Source organism: Gadus macrocephalus, chromosome 19 (assembly GCF_031168955.1).
Source record: "Gadus macrocephalus chromosome 19, ASM3116895v1".
NCBI lineage: Eukaryota > Metazoa > Chordata > Actinopteri > Gadiformes > Gadidae > Gadus > Gadus macrocephalus.
This window is the reverse complement of record NC_082400.1, coordinates 11,305,120-11,326,974: the sequence shown is the minus strand read 5'-3', so window position 1 is coordinate 11,326,974 and position 21,855 is coordinate 11,305,120. Positions and strand designations below refer to the sequence as shown.

General features: G+C 39.4%; 3 protein-coding genes across 11 annotated transcripts in view; all 3 read right to left on the bottom strand.

The window, feature by feature from the left end:
* Positions 1-1,853, bottom strand: part of mybpc1 (myosin binding protein C1) — a 31,711-nt gene extending 29,858 nt beyond the window's left edge. For 7 of the 9 annotated variants that reach the window (XR_009523178.1, XM_060038617.1, XM_060038613.1 and 4 more), the window contains exon 1: positions 1,483-1,852. Coding sequence is in view for 8 of the 9 variants with exons in the window: in XM_060038617.1 (XP_059894600.1) it covers positions 1,483-1,504 (22 nt within the window). In the remaining variant the exon portion in view is untranslated. Of the gene's footprint in view, positions 1-1,482 lie in introns of all 9 variants that reach the window. The other 2 variants (XM_060038614.1, XM_060038615.1) reach the window with 1 other exon arrangement.
* A 1,227-nt stretch (positions 1,854-3,080) lies between these two features.
* spi2 (Spi-2 proto-oncogene) lies at positions 3,081-5,076 on the bottom strand. Its single transcript, XM_060038699.1, has 5 exons — positions 4,871-5,076; positions 4,684-4,777; positions 4,428-4,510; positions 4,152-4,329; positions 3,081-3,712 (listed from the first exon to the last, which is right to left on the bottom strand). The coding sequence occupies exons 1-5, from the start codon at positions 4,871-4,873 to the stop codon at positions 3,396-3,398; spliced, it is 675 nt and encodes a 224-aa protein (XP_059894682.1). The 5' UTR covers positions 4,874-5,076; the 3' UTR covers positions 3,081-3,395.
* A 581-nt stretch (positions 5,077-5,657) lies between these two features.
* Positions 5,658-8,602, bottom strand: spic (Spi-C transcription factor (Spi-1/PU.1 related)). Its single transcript, XM_060039131.1, has 5 exons — positions 8,441-8,602; positions 8,139-8,226; positions 7,642-7,793; positions 6,991-7,093; positions 5,658-6,547 (listed from the first exon to the last, which is right to left on the bottom strand). The coding sequence occupies exons 1-5, from the start codon at positions 8,471-8,473 to the stop codon at positions 6,090-6,092; spliced, it is 834 nt and encodes a 277-aa protein (XP_059895114.1). The 5' UTR covers positions 8,474-8,602; the 3' UTR covers positions 5,658-6,089.
* Positions 8,603-21,855: the final 13,253 nt, after the last annotated feature.

The following is a 21,855-nucleotide window of genomic DNA, read 5'->3' as shown; positions in this document are numbered from 1 at the left end:
CGCACGTCTCATATGACTTCTGATTTATTATCGGACGAGAATAGTGTCAAGGAAAGCCGGAGGTGGAAATCCCTTCCATACCTCGACGTAATCCGGTCCATTGTTTGGATCTGCAGGAGACCCACCCTTCAGATAGACTGGATGGGCCTGGGCAGCGCTGCAGTGCCAGTGAATGCCATGCCTGCCCTTCACACCAGATACAGCTATCATCCAGTCGGGATGAAGCGTTGACTCCGACACATAGATACATGCAATGGATAGGTAAATGGACGCAAAGATAGGCGATTGTAAATATTGTTGTTTGTTTGTGTACGTGTGGGTTTGTGTGTATGTGTGTGCATTTTGTGTGTGTAGACACACATGTATATTTGTGTGTTTCGTTTTGTGTGCGCTCATGGGTGTGTGTGTGTGTGTGTGTGTGTGTGTGTGTGTGTGTGTGTGTGTGTGTGTGTGTGTGTGTGTGTGTGTGTGTGTGTGTGCACATCACTGTGTACCACCTTTCTGCGGGCCAGGGTCCAAATGATGAACAAAATGTTCCACTTCCTCTACATGGACATGAGTCTCCCTGACAAACTCCCCACAGGGTTGGGGTAATGGAGAAGAATAGGAGGGGCAGCGGGGGGTAACAGAATATGGTAGTGACAGACGAAGGGGGCTTTAACCGGGAATGTTGATGGACGCGATGCTGCAGACAAATGACAGGGAGGGGGGGCGGGGGGGGGGGGGGGGGGGGGGGAAGAGAGAGGGGGCGGGGCTGGGGGCTGTGTTTAGCTTCGTTTTTTGTGGTTGAATATGGACTCCGAACCCAATAAGGTTATATGCTGTAGTAGGAACCCTTGGTATACCAGCCCCTGTGAACCCTGGCCCCGGTCCAGTGACATCGCTGTCTCTCATCCGTATGCAAAGCAGTTTTGGAGTCCACAATACACTGTGAGTGCTTCATCGTCAGTATCATCCTCATCATGACCCTCCCTAGGCTCGCCTCTTCATGGGATCAACAATTCCAGAGAGAAGTACAGTCCATAATGACAAAACCCCCCCCCCCCACACACACACACACACACGCATGCACACAGAGCCTAGGCCACAACTGAGTACTTTCCCCATAGCCAGATGGATCGCGTCCTTCTGAAAACAGCTGTGAGATGATGACCCAATGGGCAAAATTACTTTCCAGGAACCAGCCAGCTGACAGTGGCAGCCTCACATTCATTCCTCATGGGACAATACACTAGAAAGTACAGCAATGTGCCGAACCAATGACTTAAACCGCAACAACAAAATATATAATGAGTCACAACAATAAATATCACATGACACCAATCGATCTGGTATTCTCGTATTTCATATTAACAGAGTGCTTTGCTGCTGGATTCACTTCGACCGTCAGTTGCAGCCTGTCTGTTTATCTTCCACACACACAGACCACACACCTCCAAGCTCCAGGGAGAACTCCCGCCCCCCCCACCCCCCTTCGCCTACCTTTTTTAGTGGGTTCCGGCATCCTGAGCGTGATCCGGAAGCGTCGGCGTCAGGTACTCGACGAGGAAAGGAGAGAGCAGGCGGGTCGCGGCGGGCGGGTGTGGGTTGTGTCCGACGGGAGCGCGGGGGGAGGGGGGGGGGTGTGTGTGTGTGTGTGTGTGTGTGTGGAGGAGCCCAGGCGGGTCGGCTAGGGCAGAACCCCCTCAGACCCGGGATGGGAGAGGTTGAGAGCAAGCTGGTGGAGCTGGCGTCAGGGCCGGTGGATGGGACCAGAGTGTTGGGAGATGAGGAGTTCTCTGGGTGTCATCCGGTAGTGTGGTTCTCCACAGGGAAGGGGAGGGACGGAAGAGGGACGTGTCGAGCCGGGGCCGGGCTCCCGGGGTCTTATATAGAGGGGAGGGATGGTCGAGGCCCCTCCTCTGTGGAACTCCATCCGCGGATGCTCAGCTCCATTGTTTCCCTGGCTGTCGGCCTCAGTAACAGCTCCAGGGGTGAGCTCATAGGTTCTGGATACGATGCACATCCAAGGGAAAGTGCTTATTTCATGATCAGTGCCGTTTTGGAATGAGTCAGTGGAAGCTGAGAAACCCTTATTATTCAATGAATGAATAGGCTTGTTCAAAGTTCAAAAATGAATTAAGTGTTATCTTGTTTTATCCTCTTCAACCATTGTTAGTCCATTGTTATACAGAAATTAGTACAGGTTTTCCCATTAGATGTACAACCAATTGCCTTTGTGGAATCTGAATGCAGTAATGAATGAATGAGCAGATTAATTAACTAAATAAGTGAATAAATGAATGTGACTAATAAATATGTATTGCATGAAAATAAGCAGGGTGTCATCTTCAAAACTGATGGAGTTCATTCCATCATTCAATTAAACCCATCACTCAATGCGTCAAGCACATCATCACCGGAATGCTGCTATTCATTCCATAAGATATTTGCTGTCAGCGTTGCGTTACTTTGCTTAAATATACAATAGCATACCTGATACTCTAAATCTGGAACTGGTGGTGAAAACAATGACCTTTACGGTTAACCTGCATACCTCGTCTTGGGATGACTGTGTATTCTGAGCATACTCAGTAAGGACCCAGGTGACTTTTTGGCTCCAGTTTGAAGGATGTGTCCTTCCCCTAGTATTCGAGGCAAGGGGGCCCCGTGTCTGTTTTAATCCCAATTATAACTCACACAGAGCGGGCCCCGGGCGGCGTCAGATGCTAGTGGGATTAGGACGGTATCAAGTGGGTCACCACAAAAAGCATCCAACACAAAACCATTTGGAAATGGAGCGGTTATGCACGAGGTCGCATCACTGGGGCGACTCCACCATGAGGTCATACACTGGTCTGGCGGGAGAAAATAGAAGAGGACCCTGCATGCTGGGCAACACTGACCCTTGCAGGCGGATGTGCACATGCCCGCGCAAACACACGCACACACACACAGGCGCGATTCAAAGAAGCACGCCATTTATGTTTTTACAAGAAATGTGGGATGGATGTCAAACATTTGTGAATTTTTTAAGGTTAATTAAAAAAAGTAACAGACAATCTGCGCAGACAATCTTTACATTTTGTTATTTGATTGCATTTACTACTATATTTTCTATCACGTCAAACAACAAACATTATAAGTAGGCCTACAGTATTAGACAGCCACTGACTGACATCAAGTGCGTTTTAATTACATTTTCTAATAATAAAAAAAAAAGCCTAGGCCAACTCTAAACTTGGTAGTGGGAACGCAGTGTAAACAGAAGTTTAGAATAAGGAAAGTAGACCTAGAAGGCTTCATAGGAAAAAAAAAAAATATATATACAAGAACACCATTGAACGTAAGGTTTCACAGAGGGGGGGGGACAAAAACAAGAACGAGTAAAAAAAGTCGTTGGCAGGAAAAGAGTACTAATGTCGGCCATGGCGACACTGCTGTAGTGACTGCAGGGTGTCCGGGCCGAACTGGTAGGTGAGCTTCCTCTTCACCTTGAAGATCTCCCCGGAGCGCGCGTAGTTTCTCAGCGCTCGCGACATCTTCTGATACGTCATGGGCCTCTTATTGCCCTTCCGCTGGCCCCAGAGCGCCGCCACCTGGTCCTTGTTCCCAGAGGAGAACCGGAACACGCCGGTGCTGTTGGCCGCCGCCGGCACCCAGGACACACAGTGGGCCATGGCGGGGTCCTCCAACATCTCGAACAAAAAATGAAACAGCCTGGTTTTCCTGCCTGCAGGTGACGGACGGGGGGAGGAACAACAGAGCTGTTATTACATCTTTGGAAGAAATATGACATGGGGATCATGTTGGATTAATTTCAACCGCAGACAAAACTATAAGCCAGGTAGGCCTAATTATTTTTTAATGTCACGCAGCACGCTTGCCTTGTGTCAACTCCCAACAGTTTGTGGTTATTCGGAAGAATACAGTTAATAATTTCCCCTAAACTAAGGCCAGAAAATCTCTTGCCGTGACGTTCCTAAAAGACCAGGCAAGCGAGTTATAAAAAGTGCGGTTATTATCTGATATGTAAAACACCGTGCCCACACACGTCCATTGTGTGTTACAGTAAAGGGAAGGCCGTGTATTTGCTCTCTTTGTTTTGTTTCCCTTAGGCTGCACACAACTCATTAAACGGTATCTAGTGACTGAGGAAAAGCAGAACTCACCTGTGCCAGGCGAGGTGTGTGCAGCAGACCGCCCTATCGCGGTGTGGTGGCCCAGCTCATCGTCAGGGTCACACTTCCTATTAAGCACCCAGGGGCCAGATACGGTGGCTGGGATGTGGCTCGGTGTCACGTCGCTCTCTTGTTTCAGAATTGGTTGTAGGAGGACAGGCTTTGGGTTCTGAAAGTGGACATATAGGCCTATTGTTACACGTGTAAACAATTAATCAAGTGAATATATCAATGGAAATATAGGATGACGGTAATGGAGTGACTTACGAGGGTCTCGTGACAGGTGAAGTGCTGATGTTCACATGATGGGTCGTCCACGGACACACTTGTTGTCCAGTAGACATCATCCACTGGAAGAATGGAAAACATGTATATTAGAAAACTGAATTCTAAGTATCTCAAAGATGCTTTGCAAGGCTAAATATGTTGAAGTCGTTCTCATACCATTTCCTATCAAAACCAGAGGATAAGCAAACAAAAACAATATCTACATAGAGCTAGTGTAGTGTAAAGGCCTACTGACGATTTCCCAATCCGTTGTCCCGATTCTGCCTGTAGTACTCCTCTAGAAAGTCCATAATCACCTCCAGATCTGATTGGTTATCCTGCAAGGAATTCTGTTATTAGGAAAAGAGATATAAATAAGGTTAATTCTCAGTGCTCTTTTCCTTGGATGACTCCAATCCATCCAACAAGAGCAATCCCATTACCATGGCTGTTTCAGTTGAGGTGGCCTCTCCTTTAGTGATATCCAACTTTGGAACAAGGTGCTGTGCCCAAATTGAGAGTGTCTGACACAAAAACGTACACAGACTCTTTATTTAACCCTCCCCTGGTTAAAGAAAGTGTGAGAACAGTTTTTTTCTTTTCGTTTTTCCTCTCCTCCTCCTCTGTTCTCCCGTTTTCACACCAGCGTTTTTCCCCCCTGGTGCACAACAACAATTGCCACCCGTCCCACAGAGAACAGTGGGGACCCCCAGCACTGACCACATCCTGCCCTCTCTGGGTGAGATAACAGGGGGCTGCGATGCCTGGGGAAGCATGGCTCCCTGTGCGGAGGAAACGCACGTTTGCTGCGGCAATATTTCTTCACCCACCCCCAAAGTGTCCAAACTGACTGACTTTATTCTGGGCCCGTTGTGGCCGTTTGTCGATGCTGGAGAATGTTTAGTGGGATATTTTAGACATAGAAATATAATTTTTTATCTATCTTTTATTTATTTTTTTTGTAATATACAATGTCAGGGTATCCCACAGCACTTTACAACTTTTATAATTATGCATTTTTTTAAATTGTAAATATTATAAGTATAAAACAGGGAAAAAAATTGACCTGTAAAAGAGTCACCAAAGGTGCCCCCCACCTCCTTAACTAACAAACATGGTCTGCATGAAACCCTGAATGTCTTCCGGTAAAAATAAATAAGAGTTTAAACAAAAGGAAGATTAAGACCGGGTGAGGTGGCTGCAGAAAGGATTATTAAAAAGGCAGTGATGTAATGACACAGGTTTATTGTTTAAAAATCATCAAAATTCAAACAAATAGAGTGCAAAAAACAATACGGCAAAATACAATAAGCCTAAAGCTGATGTTTTTTTTCCCTGGATTAATACTGAGAAAGTGACAGAAAAACACGTTGAAATAGAAATAGCGATATCATAAATATAATATACTAACACAACTTTATACATTTCGAAATCATACTGTATATACTGAATATTATAATTTAAAAAAAACGGCATTGCTACACTTATAACAAACTTTGAACAAAGTTAGTTAGAATTAAGTTATATTATTAGTTAATAATGATGATGCTTACCAATGACACAACAAAAGAAGCAAATGCTACTGCTGCTTTAAAACCAAATTCAAGTCTGTACAAAACGAACGCGGACGAAACGGTGGCAATCTCCTGTTTTGTCTTTCCGTCAAAGGTGTCGTGGGTCTGTGGCCGAAAACCACTGTTCCTGCAGAGGGTAGTGCCCATACCAGCTGTACCAATCAGGCCCATAAGACGCGGGCTCCCCAGGCGGCCCCTGAGCTCCACCCGGCCCGGAGGGGTTGGCGGGGGCCCTCAGCTGGGGCCCCTGGTCTATACCGCCCAGCCTCTGGAGGATGGCCGGGTTGAACTGGTAGGTGAGTTTGCGGCGCACCTTGATGATCTCGCCGCTGCGGCTGTAGTTGCGCAGGGCGCGAGCCATCTTCTGGTAGGTCATGGTCTTGCGGTTGCCCTTGCGCTGGCCCCAGCACTCGGCCAGTCGCTCCTTGTTCTTGGAGACGAAGTGGAAGGTGCCGTTGGCCGTGTCGGTCCACTGGATGGAGTCGGCCATGGCCGGGTCGCTCAGCGCCTCGTGCAGGTACTCGTAGAGACGCAGCTTCTTGCGACCTGCGGGCGTCATGATGTGCAGGGTGTTAAGAGTGTGGATGACCGCAAGTGAAACATAACCAGGCGGACATGTAGTCTGTCTAAACTTGAATAGTTTGATGGGGCCATGGGCCTTCACCTGGCGGCCATGTTGGTTCTAAACACGAGCTAGACCAGCTGGTGTCCACCTAGCTGGAACCGAGCTGGAACCAAGATGGCCGCCAGGTGAACAAGGCCCATTGATGCTATTACTTAACCCACACACATCCCTACCTTGCCTCAGCTTTGTTTGTTATATTCTATAACATTTATGCTATTATTATTTATCGTATTAATAGTATTGGCAATCAAAATAGTTTTTGGCACTCTGCTTTAAGCACCTAACGATGCAAACAATAAAAAATAAAGATACGTCTTTCCTCTGGTTTTTATGGTTTGAATATGTGCGGAAGAAATGGGGTTACCTTTTCCGTGTCTGGGAACCGGTAGGACGGGGTAGAACTGTGGGGACTCAAGTGCTACGGGTTGACCCACCGAGACTTCAGGGACCCCCGGGGGCCACGACTGCTGCTAAGGAACACACAAAATAACACTTAGTAGGCTGTCTTTCAGACAGACAAAACCAGACATGGTTTCAAGCCATGTGTGCAGACAAACATGCATGTGTGTATGTAGACGCAGGGGATAATTCCCCCTCATTATTGAGAACATGTGCATTGGTTCCCCCCAATAAAACAGGATAGAAACAGAGGACTTTTACTTTGAAAAAACTCTATAACTCTATAACATTTGATCTTCAGCGCTGGGTCCTTTTTTGCACCCCAAAAAACATACACAGAGGAATAAATAATTGAAAGCAATACAAAAGGCCTGAGAGCCTTACTGCAATGTATTTTATTATAATTTGAAATTTTCACCATAAACAATTGAAGAAAAGACACCCATTGGTGCAAACTAATAAAAAAAACTAAACTGCATCCTGGTGAACTACCGTAATTCACCAGGATGCATGAAAATAAGTGTTTGGTTCGGGAACCCCTCCTTGGGGAGAACACCCCAGACCGAACACTCAACACGTCCGTCCCTCTGTCCCCCAACATTCAAACGCCACCTACCCCGCTGCTCTGCAAGTGTTGGCTGCCCAGCGGCGCGCTGGTCCAGTCGTACACGGGGCTCAGGGTGTCGGGGTGGGTGGGCGTCACCAGGTAACAGGAGATCTGACAGCCCAGCGGCTGGTGTGTCCCCAGCGTCTCGTAGTATTTGTACCCTGAGGGAGGAGTGGACAATTAAACAGTGCGCGTAAAGGTTGGTTCAAGGGCCGTCGGAATGAACCGGCGAGGTGTTCATGAGGTTAAAACCTTTCTCGTGTTAAATGAGAAGAAGCTGTGGAAACGGATGAAAGCTGGCAATAATAGTAGTGGTGGGAGGGGAGTTTCATTTGAAATGGCAGCAGAATGAAGACAAAAATGTGACTATAAATCAATATAGATCTATGAAACATAAACATAAAGAATTAAAAATATATCTCAGTTCTGGCCCGTCCGGCCTCGTGAGTAGCAGCTTAACGTGCGCTGTGTGTGTGGAATGTGTCATTTCATTGCCGGAGACGAACCTGGGTCGCTGTAAGGGCTCTCCGAGTGATGCTGAATAACATCTATTGCATCCTGGAAATGCTGGTTGATGTCGGTGTCCAAGGCACTCTAGGATTCAAATACAACCATAAACATACTAAAACATCAACCTACCTAGCACCGTTAAAGGTATTTCCTCCTCGGAAAAGGGATACCTTTAAATTCAATTCAAAATTGTGAAATGAATGGAAATAATTGGAATACAAACACTATTTTTAACTACTTTTTGATAACAATCATTGAATTATTGAATTACAATTATTCTGAATGTAGCAGGACTCACCATCTTGTATGGTGGACCCTCAGCCAAGACCATGGCTCTCTCAGCGTTTGGTAAAACACCTTCAGTGCCGGTGACTGGTACCTGCTCAGGTATATATACGGTATATGTGGACCAGTAGGGGACCAGCCCCAATAGGGGCTTGCTGCGAAATTAACGCAGCCGATAAAAAAAAAAAAAAAAGGCTGACATCACAATATAGCCTTCAACACTTCTCTTTTTGTTTTTCTCTCTGGAAGAATGGATCGGTTTCAGATCTGACCATCGCAATCTTAACCAGAGATCAGGATCTGTGGAACCCAGCCAACAGCCACCATCTCTCGCTTAATCTCTGCCCTCTAAATCCAGTGTTTGTGTTTGCCCACAGGTTTTGCATAACCTGCAGACACACAAGTCCATCACACATTAACAATAAGTGCTTTTGATTTACAGTACCGGTAAGTTAAAATCACAACTCTGTGAGGGTGGGGCAGGCCTTAGGGATGATTGAATTGTAGCTATTGGCAACCATGACATCAAAACTAAATAGAAGAAATATGGTTTTGACCCGAGCTGTACAAATAGAAAGCTGTAATATATATATTTCGTAAATATTTTCTGCATGGATGGACTAAGATTGAAATGCAACTAGTTGAAGACTGGAACTTTGAATTTGTCGTCAAGTAACCTGAAATCTGAATTTCATACCAAGGTACCAACAGGTTATCGAATAACAATTTTAAAATGAAAACGTAAAGGTTAATGATTATGAAAGGCTACCTATCTTGTTGACAGAGTCAAATCCCTCTTCAAATAAACATCACTTTTTCTCTCCAACATATTTATCACTCGGGTTACCAGTTTTAAATATCAACCGACGTTGTCCTGAAGTTCCCCTTTTAGTTTTTGGTTGATGGTAGTAAGGTAGAGGAAAATGATTGATGGATATAGTGATAAATGAGTGCAGGTAGCACAGATTAGAGCAATAAAAAAATGTATGGGTAATTTGATGCAAAAAAGATAAATCAAAATTGATGACACAATTTCTATGTATTTGAATCCATTAGAATTATAATGCTAATGGCTTCAAATAATTTGAGATGTATCTTTTTTTGCATCAAATGACCCATTCTTTTTTTACCCATTAGCATTTTTATTTTTAAGGTAGCTTCACTATCAATTTCTGTTGTAAATTCACATTTAAATTGTAATCACACAAATAGAGCATGTTATCATGTGTGTGTGTTCTCATGTGTATTTGCGTTCTTGTGTGTGTTGGTGTGGGATTGTCTGTTTCCTGGCAGTGCAACATGCTGATAAAGTGGAGACCACAAACCCTCTCCTGACACTACTGCTTCCCAGCGCTCCATTCATGTTGAAACGTCTGTCAAGTCACATCCATAAATTTAGCGACCACAACCTCACACCTCACAGACCATGACTCCCACCCAGTAGGCCTACAGTTATGCGTCTTGCACCACCATATTTCATTTTTTGACACAATTTCATGTTTCATGTGTCACGCATGTATGTGCTTCCATGTGTGTGTGGGTCTGTGTTTGTGCAAGCCATCATATATCACAGTGGCAGAGGTGAAATTAAATGCTTGTAAAAAATATAGGGACAAATGCACAAGATTTTGAATTAGGGTCTGTGTTCCCCTAAGCTTACGTTGAAGGTTTTGCAGGGGGTACTTTCTGTGGTTCTTTTATAAGCTTTTTGTGGTTTAATGCAAGTTGTGAACAAATCTCCAATTATACCACTGTATTAAAACGGGATGAATCTGAATACCACCCTAATAAAAATGTAATATGGATATCTACACCATCCATTTAATGGCCAAGAACATGCAGATACTTTTTTTATGTTGATTAAATTAATGTTCTCCCCCAAAAAAGTCCCCCCAAAATATCTTAGCCGGCCAATTATAACCAAAAAATTTAGAATACTGTTCTACTGTGCCTACTTGTTGTTTGGTTAGTTTTTTTGTTTTGCTTAAGTGGGCAGAGAGCATGCGTACAGGATATTTAATCTGTCCAAACAAAGAAGCACTCTTCTTCCTCTTCTGAATTCAATAGTTGCGTGTAGCCTGGCGACTACGGTGGAGCCATCAATGAAACCGCAGCACAATCAGTCCCCCTCGCACTTCTTTATTTACTTCGTTGTTAAAACGCAGCCCAGAAAACTGAGAAGTTTGCGGCCGCTGCCTTGGATCAGACAACAGGTTCTTTATCAGTTGTATAGTTTATGTGAGTGGCAGGGATTTAGGGTTATAGAGTCTATTGGTTTGAGTGTTGGTCTCTGAGGACCAATAGGCTTACCATTATTGATTAGTAACCAATTAAAACTATTGGTTTGCCTAATGATGGTGTGCTAACTTCAGCCTAGGTTTTATAAGGGTAGCTGGATGTTATTTCAGCTGAGACCTAGGGATCAGCAAATGATCAAAATGTCTTGCTGTTCATTTGTGTTGATTCATAAAGTGGACAAGAAAACCCGAGGTTGTTGTGTTCTGCTTTTTAAGACAATGCAACAGTGTTGAAATGTGTGTTTAGGAAAACTGTTCCACATAAGCTTGCCATGACTGACGTCAAAGCTTTTGTGGTCCGTGGATGTTTTGATAGATTGTCTCTTTTGATTAACAACAGAGTGGTCGAAATGAAAAACAACTCATCAGGTTCTCCCGTTTTAGGCCAATATCGAGACCCAAATCTGAAAATATGAGTTGACTTACCCTCGTCCTGTGGTGTCAGGGTACTTAAGACCAATACATTTTATTAGTCTTAACTACATTCATTTTTGAAACAAGCGGGAAAAAACTTTTTTTTTTTGTTTGGGTGTGACTTCACTTTTCGATTTATCCTTATGGATTGGATACCACAGTTGAATGTCATCAATGTTGAACCGGAAGAAAAGTTTAACCGTCAAAGTTAAAATCATGTGAGAACTTTACTGTCAGGAGAACGAGACAATTTGCAAATTAATTGGTTGCCTGTAGCTTCAGAGCTAAAGCTAAAGTAAGGTTGTAAGTGTGTAGTAAGTGTTGCCCTTATTCCATATGCCCTATCGAAATATAGTTAAAGATTTTAGATAATATTACAAATAATTTGAAAACCAAAATCTCTTTAAAGTTGTTGAGTAGAGCGTTGCCTGTCTAAATTGACCCTAATTTGTAACAGAAATAAAAAATAAAAAAAACTGAAGAAATATTGTGATGCATATGTACCAAGAATGGAAATCCCTTCCTCCCAGAAACCTGACCATGTAGTTCTTAATTAATTGATGGAATAAACATGTGAATGTGCATAGTGACGCCTACTGGTAGGACTGGGAACAACAAGCAGACACCGATTTTGAACTTATTTTTATTGATATGGAAATTACTCAAGTTAACCACCATACAGGGACGCGGGAAGTCAGTCCGAGGGGGGGGGGGGGGGGGGGGGGGTGCTGAGAGAGAGTCTATATAATGACTTCATAATAAATGCTGCGCAACATCCATTGTTTACAGAGACGAGATGACGGGTGACGTCACATTCAGGGCTCCGCTCTGATAAACACTCTACTGGTGTGTAAAAAGAGTTCTGCCAACTAGCCACTGTTATTCACAAACGTTAGCAAGTAAACAATGTGGAAATTAGAGTCAACTCGGCTGATACTGTGCTGAATTTCACACACTAACAACATGCCGACAAGCTGTTGCGGTCCGGGGTTATACACAGCGTTATAACAAGGATTCAGGAGGTTATTTCTAAAGGTTTACAAAGGAAAGTGACAATAAAAGAAAGCCTTCATTTTCATCCAGAGTTACGAGTTGTCTGATATGAGGAAAGTGACGGTTTCTCCGTCAAGTGAACCGTCCGTCTTTGCTCTTTTTTTGCCAACCAGTTTACGTGCGGGATTCCAGAATCAAAACGATAACATTCAACGTGTCTATTAATATGGCAGTATTTTACACCAGTTTTAGAATGTTCATTACAACAGATGTTGAACACCAACATGCTTATGTAAAATCAGCATAGTACCATATTCAGCTATGGACAGTTCTGCATTGTGCGTCATAGCCTACGTCAGCCTACACAGACAATGTTCTAAATAAAATGAAATGATAATATGATAAATATCATAAGAAGGGTGGATGTCAATAATTTAATGAAAAATCATGTATGATAAAATAATACAAAAAAATAAAAGTATTGATTAGTTCAGAAAACTTTCTCAATTGCAGTTACAACCAGGGATCGCTGCAGCACCCTAAGCACCCCCACTTCCCGTGTCCCTGGGTAACACTGTTGTTTTTTATTGTTCGTCATGAAAAAAAACATAAGGGGTAACACTGTTGTTTTTTATTGGTCGTCATGAAAAAAACAAAAGGGGTAACACTGTCGATATTTATCAAATAAAACATAGGGGGTAACACTGTTGTTTTTCTTTGGTCGTCATGAAAAAAAACACAAGGGGTAACACTGTCGTTTTAATCAAATGAAACATGAGGGGTAACAGTCGTTTTTATCAAATGAAACATAAGGGACCATAGGGGGTGACACTGTCGTTTTTTATTGGTCGTCATGAAAAAAAACATCAGGGGTAACACTGTTGTTTTTTATTGGTCGTCATGAAAAAAAACATAAGGGGTAACACTGTCGTTTTTTATTGGTCATGAAAAAACACTGTTTTTTATTGGTCGTCATGAAAAAAAACATAAGGGTTAACACTGTCGTTTTTTATTGGTCGTCATGAAAAAAAACATAAGGGGTAACACTGTTGTTTTTTATTGGTCATCATGAAAAGAAACATAAGGGGTAACACTGTCGTTTTTTATTGGTCATGAAAAAACACTTGTTTTTTATTGGTCGTCATGAAAAAAAACCACAAGGGGTAACACTGTTGTTTTTTATTGGTCGTCATGAAAAAAAACAAGGGGTAACACCGTTGTTTTTTATTGGTCGTCATGAAAAAAAACATAATGGGTAACACTGTTGTCTTTGTCAAATAAAATATAAGGGACTGTCGTTTTTTTTGGTCGTCATGAAAAAAAATAAATAAGGGGTAACACTGTCGTTTTTTATTGGTCATGGAAAAAAACATAAGGGGTAACAATGTTGTTTTTTATTCGTCGTCATGAAAAAAAACATAAGGGGTAACACTGTTGTTTTTTATTGGTCGTCATGAAAAAAAACATAAGGGGTAACACTGTCGTTTTTTATTGGTCATGAAAAAACACTGTCGTTTTTTATTGGTCATGAAAAAAAACATAAGGGGTAACACTGTTGTTTTTTATTGGTCATCATGAAAAAAACTTAAGGGGTAACATTGTTGTTTTTTATTGGTCGTCATGAAAAAAAACATGATGGGTAACACTGTTGTCTTTGTCAAATAAAATATAAGGGGTAACACTGTCGTTTTTTTTGGTCGTCATGAAAAAAAACATAAGGGGTAACACTGTCGTTTTTTATTGGTCATGGAAAAAAACATAAGGGGTAACAATGTTGTTTTTTATTCGTCGTCATGAAAAAAAACATGAGGGGTAACACTGTTGTTTTTTATTGGTCGTCAAGAAAAAAAACATAAGGGGTAACACTGTTGTTTTTTATTGGTCGTCATGAAAAAAAACATAAGGGGTAACACTGTTGTTTTTTATTGGTCGTCATGAAAAAAAACATAAGGGGTAACACTGTTGTTTTTTATTCGTCGTCATGAAAAAAAACATAAGGGGTAACACTGTCGTTTTTTATTGGTCATGAAAAAAAACATAAGGGGTAACAATGTTTTTTATTCGTCGTCATGAAAAAAAACATGAGGGGTAACACTGTTGTTTTTTATTGGTCGTCAAGAAAAAAAACATAAGGGGTAACACTGTTGTTTTTTATTGGTCGTCATGAAAAAAAACATAAGGGGTAACACTGTTGTTTTTTATTGGTCGTCATGAAAAAAAACATAAGGGGTAACACTGTTGTTTTTTATTCGTCGTCATGAAAAAAAACATAAGGGGTAACACTGTCGTTTTTTATTGGTCATGAAAAAAAACAAAAGGGGTAACACTGTTGTTTTTTATGGGTCGTCATGAAAAAAAACATAAGGGGTAACACTGTTGTTTTTTATTGGTCGTCATGAATAAAAACATAAGGGGTAACACTGTCGTTTTTTATTGGTCATGAAAAAACACTGTTGTTTTTTATTGGTCGTCATGAAAAAAAACATAAGGGGTAACACTGTTGTTTTTTATTCGTCGTCATGAAAAAAAACATAAGGGGTAACACTGTTTTTTTAATTGGTCGTCATGAAAAAAAAAATAAGGGGTAACACTGTTGTTTTTTATTGGTCGTCATGAAAAAAAACATAAGGGGAAACACTGTCGTTTTTTATTGGTCATGAAAAAACACTTGTTTTTTATTGGTCGTCATGAAAAAAAACATAAGGGGTAACACTGTTGTTTTTTATTGGTCATCATGAAAAAAAACATAAGGGGTAACACTGTTGTTTTTTATTGGTCATCATGAAAAAAAACATAAAGGGTAACACTGTTGTCTTTGTCAAATAAAATATAAGGGGTAAAACTGTCGTTTTTTATTGGTCGTCATGAAAAAAAACATAAGGGGTAACACTGTTGTTTTTTATTGGTCGTCATGAAAAAAAACATAAGGGGTAACACTGTTGTTTTTTATTGGTCGTCATGAAAAAAAACATAAGGAGTAACGCTCGTTTTTTATTGGTGATGAAAAAAAACATAAGGGGTAACACTGTTGTTTTTTATTGGTCGTCATGAAAAAAAACATAAAGGGTAACACTGTTGTCTTTGTCAAATAAAATATAAGGGGTAACACTGTTGTTTTTTATTCGTCGTCATGAAAAAAAACATGAGGGGTAACACTGTTGTTTTTTATTGGTCGTCAAGAAAAAAAACATAAGGGGTAACACTGTTGTTTTTTATTGGTCGTCATGAAAAAAAACATAAGGGGTAACACTGTTGTTTTTTATTGGTCGTCATGAAAAAAAACATAAGGGGTAACACTGTTGTTTTTTATTCGTCGTCATGAAAAAAAACATAAGGGGTAACACTGTCGTTTTTTATTGGTCATGAAAAAAAACATAAGGGGTAACAATGTTTTTTATTCGTCGTCATGAAAAAAAACATGAGGGGTAACACTGTTGTTTTTTATTGGTCGTCAAGAAAAAAAACATAAGGGGTAACACTGTTGTTTTTTATTGGTCGTCATGAAAAAAAACATAAGGGGTAACACTGTTGTTTTTTATTGGTCGTCATGAAAAAAAACATAAGGGGTAACACTGTTGTTTTTTATTCGTCGTCATGAAAAAAAACATAAGGGGTAACACTGTCGTTTTTTATTGGTCATGAAAAAAAACAAAAGGGGTAACACTGTTGTTTTTTATGGGTCGTCATGAAAAAAAACATAAGGGGTAACACTGTTGTTTTTTATTGGTCGTCATGAATAAAAACATAAGGGGTAACACTGTCGTTTTTTATTGGTCATGAAAAAACACTGTTGTTTTTTATTGGTCGTCATGAAAAAAAACATAAGGGGTAACACTGTTGTTTTTTATTCGTCGTCATGAAAAAAAACATAAGGGGTAACACTGTTTTTTTAATTGGTCGTCATGAAAAAAAAAATAAGGGGTAACACTGTTGTTTTTTATTGGTCGTCATGAAAAAAAACATAAGGGGAAACACTGTCGTTTTTTATTGGTCATGAAAAAACACTTGTTTTTTATTGGTCGTCATGAAAAAAAACATAAGGGGTAACACTGTTGTTTTTTATTGGTCATCATGAAAAAAAACATAAGGGGTAACACTGTTGTTTTTTATTGGTCATCATGAAAAAAAACATAAAGGGTAACACTGTTGTCTTTGTCAAATAAAATATAAGGGGTAACACTCGTTTTTTATTGGTCGTCATGAAAAAAAACATAAGGGAAATAATAGAAATACACACATACATTTTAATGTCATGTATATCCTCTTTATTGATGATTGATTTTTGTGTTTTGTCTTCGCCTCAGTGGTGCACTGGAATGCACTCTGCCTAATCCCCTGGAGACCGGGGTTCAAGTCCGGTTCATGTCTTCTGTCGGAAGACTCTTATCTCTATTTCATACAAATTATAAAGTCAAGTATAACCTTTGTGATGAAATTATCAGGTGTCTTGTTGGTGCATTGTTAAGTTCGGCGGTTATCACTCTAAACAGCTCATGTTCGCATCCCTGCAAAAACGTCGACAGGGGTACCACTGTAGTTATTTATTGGTCAAAAACATAAGGGGTAACACTGTTGTTTTTTATTGGTCGTCATGAAAAAAAACATAAGGGGTAACACTGTCGTTTTTTATTGGTCATGAAAAAACACTGTTGTTTTTTATTGGTCGTCATGGAAAAAAAACATAAGGGGTAACACTGTTGTTTTTTATTGGTCATCATGAAAAAAAACATAAGGGGTAACACTGTTGTTTTTTATTCGTCGTCATGAAAAAAAACATAAGGGGTAACACTGTTGTTTTTTATTGGTCATCATGAAAAAAAACATAAAGGGTAACACTGTTGTCTTTGTCAAATAAAATATAAGGGGTAACACTGTCGTTTTTTATTGGTCGTCATGAAAAAAAACATAAGGGAAATAATAGAAATACACACATACATTTTAATGTCATGTATATCCTCTTTATTGATGATTGATTTTTGTGTTTTGTCTTCGCCTCAGTGGTGCACTGGAGTCCACTCTGCCTAATCCCCTGGAGACCGGGGTTCAAGTCCGGTTCATGTCTTCTGTCGGAAGACTCTTATCTCTATTTCATACGAATTATAAAGTCAAGTATAACCTTTGTGATGAAATTATCAGGTGTCTTGTTGGTGCATTGTTTAGTTCGGCGGTTATCACTCTAAACAGCTCATGTTCGCATCCCTGCAAAAACGTCGACAGGGGTGCCACTGTAGTTATTTATTGGTCAAAAACATAAGGGGTAACACTGTTGTTTTTTATTGGTCGTCATGAAAAAAAACATAAGGGGTAACACTGTCGTTTTTTATTGGTCATGAAAAAACACTGTTGTTTTTTATTGGTCGTCATGAAAAAAAACATAAGGGGTAACACTTGTTTTTTATTGGTCGTCATGAAAAAAAACATAAGGGGTAACATTGTCGTTTTTTATTGGTCGTCATGAAAAAAAACATAAGGGGTACTGTAGTTATTTATTGGTCAACATGGAAAAAACATTAGGGGTAACTGTCGATTTTTATCGGCCATCATGAATTAAATATAAGGGGTAACACTGTCGATATTTATCAAATAAAAGATAGGGGGTGGCACTGTTGTTTTTTATTGGTCGTCATCAAAAAAAACATAAAGGGTAACACTGTCGTTTTTTATTGGTCGTCATGAAAAAAAACATAAGGGGTAACACTGTTGTTTTTTATTGGTCATCATGAAAAAAAACATAAGGGGTAACACTGTCGTTTTTTATTGGTCGTCATGAAAAAAAACATAAGGGGTAACACTGTTGTTTTTTATTGGTCGTCATGAAAAAAAACATAAGGGGTAACACTGTCGTTTTTTATGGGTCATGAAAAATCACTGTTGTTTTTTATTGGTCGTCATGAAAAAAAACATAACACTGTTGTTTTTTATTGGTCGTCATGAAAAAAAACATAAGGGGTAACACTGTTGTTTTTTATTGGTCGTCATGAAAAAAAACATAAGGGGTAACACTTGTTTTTTATTGGTCATCATGAAAAAAAACATAAGGGGTAACACTGTTGTTTTTTATTGGTCGTCATGAAAAAAAACATAAGGGGTAACACTGTCGTTTTTTATTGGTCGTCATGAAAAAAAACATAAGGGGTAACACTGTCGTTTTTTATTGGTCATGAAAAAACACTGTTGTTTTTTATTGGTCGTCATGAAAAAAAACAAGGGGTAACACTGTTGTTTTTTATTGGTCATCATGAAAAAAAACATAAGGGGTAACACTTGTTTTTTATTGGTCGTCATGAAAAAAAACATAATGGGGAACACTGTTGTCTTTGTCAAATAAAATATAAGGGGTAACACTGTCGTTTTTTACTGGTCATGAAAAAAAACATAAGGGGTAACACTGTTGTTTTTTATTGGTCGTCATGAAAAAAAACATAAGGGGTAACACTGTCGTTTTTTATTGGTCATGAAAAAACACTGTTGTTTTTTATTGGTCGTCATGAAAAAAAACATAAGGGGTAACACTGTTGTTTTTTATTCGTCGTCATGAAAAAAAACATAAGGGGTAACACTGTTTTTTTTTATTGGTCGTCATGAAAAAAAACATAAGGGGTAACACTGTTGTTTTTTATTGGTCGTCATGAAAAAAAACATAAGGGGTAACACTGTCGTTTTTTATTGGTCATGAAAAAACACTGTTGTTTTTTATTGGTCGTCATGAAAAAAAACATAAGGGGTAACACTGTTGTTTTTTATTGGTCATCATGAAAAAAAACATAAGGGGTAACACTGTTGTTTTTTATTGGTCATCATGAAAAAAAACATAAAGGGTAACACTGTTGTCTTTGTCAAATAAAATATAAGGGGTAACACTGTCGTTTTTTATTGGTCGTCATGAAAAAAAACATAAGGGAAATAATAGAAATACACACATACATTTTAATGTCATGTATATCCTCTTTATTGATGATTGATTTTTGTGTTTTGTCTTCGCCTCAGTGGTGCACTGGAGTCCACTCTGCCTAATCCCCTGGAGACCGGGGTTCAAGTCCGGTTCATGTCTTCTGTCGGAAGACTCTTATCTCTATTTCATACGAATTATAAAGTCAAGTATAACCTTTGTGATGAAATTATCAGGTGTCTTGTTGGTGCATTGTTTAGTTCGGCGGTTATCACTCTAAACAGCTCATGTTCGCATCCCTGCAAAAACGTCGACAGGGGTGCCACTGTAGTTATTTATTGGTCAAAAACATAAGGGGTAACACTGTTGTTTTTTATTGGTCGTCATGAAAAAAAACATAAGGGGTAACACTGTCGTTTTTTATTGGTCATGAAAAAACACTGTTGTTTTTTATTGGTCGTCATGAAAAAAAACATAAGGGGTAACACTTGTTTTTTATTGGTCGTCATGAAAAAAAACATAAGGGGTAACATTGTCGTTTTTTATTGGTCGTCATGAAAAAAAACATAAGGGGTACTGTAGTTATTTATTGGTCAACATGGAAAAAACATTAGGGGTAACTGTCGATTTTTATCGGCCATCATGAATTAAATATAAGGGGTAACACTGTCGATATTTATCAAATAAAAGATAGGGGGTGGCACTGTTGTTTTTTATTGGTCGTCATCAAAAAAAACATAAAGGGTAACACTGTCGTTTTTTATTGGTCGTCATGAAAAAAAACATAAGGGGTAACACTGTTGTTTTTTATTGGTCATCATGAAAAAAAACATAAGGGGTAACACTGTCGTTTTTTATTGGTCGTCATGAAAAAAAACATAAGGGGTAACACTGTTGTTTTTTATTGGTCGTCATGAAAAAAAACATAAGGGGTAACACTGTCGTTTTTTATGGGTCATGAAAAATCACTGTTGTTTTTTATTGGTCGTCATGAAAAAAAACATAACACTGTTGTTTTTTATTGGTCGTCATGAAAAAAAACATAAGGGGTAACACTGTTGTTTTTTATTGGTCGTCATGAAAAAAAACATAAGGGGTAACACTTGTTTTTTATTGGTCATCATGAAAAAAAACATAAGGGGTAACACTGTTGTTTTTTATTGGTCGTCATGAAAAAAAACATAAGGGGTAACACTGTCGTTTTTTATTGGTCGTCATGAAAAAAAACATAAGGGGTAACACTGTCGTTTTTTATTGGTCATGAAAAAACACTGTTGTTTTTTATTGGTCGTCATGAAAAAAAACAAGGGGTAACACTGTTGTTTTTTATTGGTCATCATGAAAAAAAACATAAGGGGTAACACTTGTTTTTTATTGGTCGTCATGAAAAAAAACATAATGGGGAACACTGTTGTCTTTGTCAAATAAAATATAAGGGGTAACACTGTCGTTTTTTACTGGTCATGAAAAAAAACATAAGGGGTAACACTGTTGTTTTTTATTGGTCGTCATGAAAAAAAACATAAGGGGTAACACTGTCGTTTTTTATTGGTCATGAAAAAACACTGTTGTTTTTTATTGGTCGTCATGAAAAAAAACATAAGGGGTAACACTGTTGTTTTTTATTCGTCGTCATGAAAAAAAACATAAGGGGTAACACTGTTTTTTTTTATTGGTCGTCATGAAAAAAAACATAAGGGGTAACACTGTTGTTTTTTATTGGTCGTCATGAAAAAAAACATAAGGGGTAACACTGTCGTTTTTTATTGGTCATCATGAAAAAAACCATAAGGGGTAACACTGTTGTTTTTTATTGGTCGTCATGAAAAAAAACATAAAGGGTAACACTGTCGTTTTTTATTGGTCATCATGAAAAAAAACATAAGGGGTAACACTTGTTTTTTATTGGTCATCATGAAAAAAACCATAAGGGGTAACACTGTTGTTTTTTATTGGTCGTCATGAAAAAAAACATAAAGGGTAACACTGTTGTCTTTGTCAAATAAAATATAAGGGGTAACACTGTCGTTTTTTATTGGTCGTCATGAAAAAAAACATAAGGGGTAACACTGTCGTTTTTTATTGGTCATGAAAAAACACTGTTGTTTTTTATTGGTCGTCATGAAAAAAAACATAAGGGGTAACACTGTTGTTTTTTATTGGTCATCATGAAAAAAAACATAAGGGGTAACACTGTTGTTTTTTATTGGTCATCATGAAAAAAAACAAAGGGTAACACTGTTGTCTTTGTCAAATAAAATATAAGGGGTAACACTGTCGTTTTTTATTGGTCGTCATGAAAAAAAACATAAGGGAAATAATAGAAATACACACATACATTTTAATGTCATGTATATCCTCTTTGTTGATGATTGATTATTGTGTATTGTCTTTGCCTCAGTGGTGCACTGGAGTGCACTCTGCCTAATCCCCTGGAGACCGGGGTTCAAGTCCGGTTCATGTCATCTGTCGGAAGACTCGTATCTCTATTTCATAAGAATTATAAAGTCAAGTATAACCTTTGTGATGTATTTATCAGGTGTCTTGTTGGTGCATTGTTAAGTTCGGCAGTTATCACTCTAACCAGCTCATGATCGCATCCCTGCAAAAACGTAGACAGGGGTGCCACTGTAGTTATTTATTGGTCAACATGGAAAAAACATTAGGGGTGACTGTCGTTTTTTATCGGCCGTCATGAATTAAATATAAGGGGTAACACTGTCGATATTTATCAAATAAAAGATAGGGGATGGCACTGTTGTTTTTCTTTGGTCCTCATGAAAAAAAACATAAGGGGTAACACTGTCGTTTTTTATTGGTCATCATGGAAAAAAA

Coding starts and splice junctions, on each gene's coding strand:
- spic (XM_060039131.1), bottom strand. CDS start 8,473: ATGGTCTTGGCTGAGGGTCCACCATACAAGATG. Junction 8,227..8,440: donor AGGGTCCACCATACAAGATG/GTGAGTCCTGCT, acceptor TTTGAATCCTAG/AGTGCCTTGGACACCGACAT. Junction 6,548..6,990: donor GGTTCCCAGACACGGAAAAG/GTAACCCCATTT, acceptor TGACGCCCGCAG/GTCGCAAGAAGCTGCGTCTC.
- spi2 (XM_060038699.1), bottom strand. Junction 4,511..4,683: donor GGACAACGGATTGGGAAATC/GTCAGTAGGCCT, acceptor CCATTCTTCCAG/TGGATGATGTCTACTGGACA. Junction 3,713..4,151: donor ACACACCTCGCCTGGCACAG/GTGAGTTCTGCT, acceptor CGTCACCTGCAG/GCAGGAAAACCAGGCTGTTT.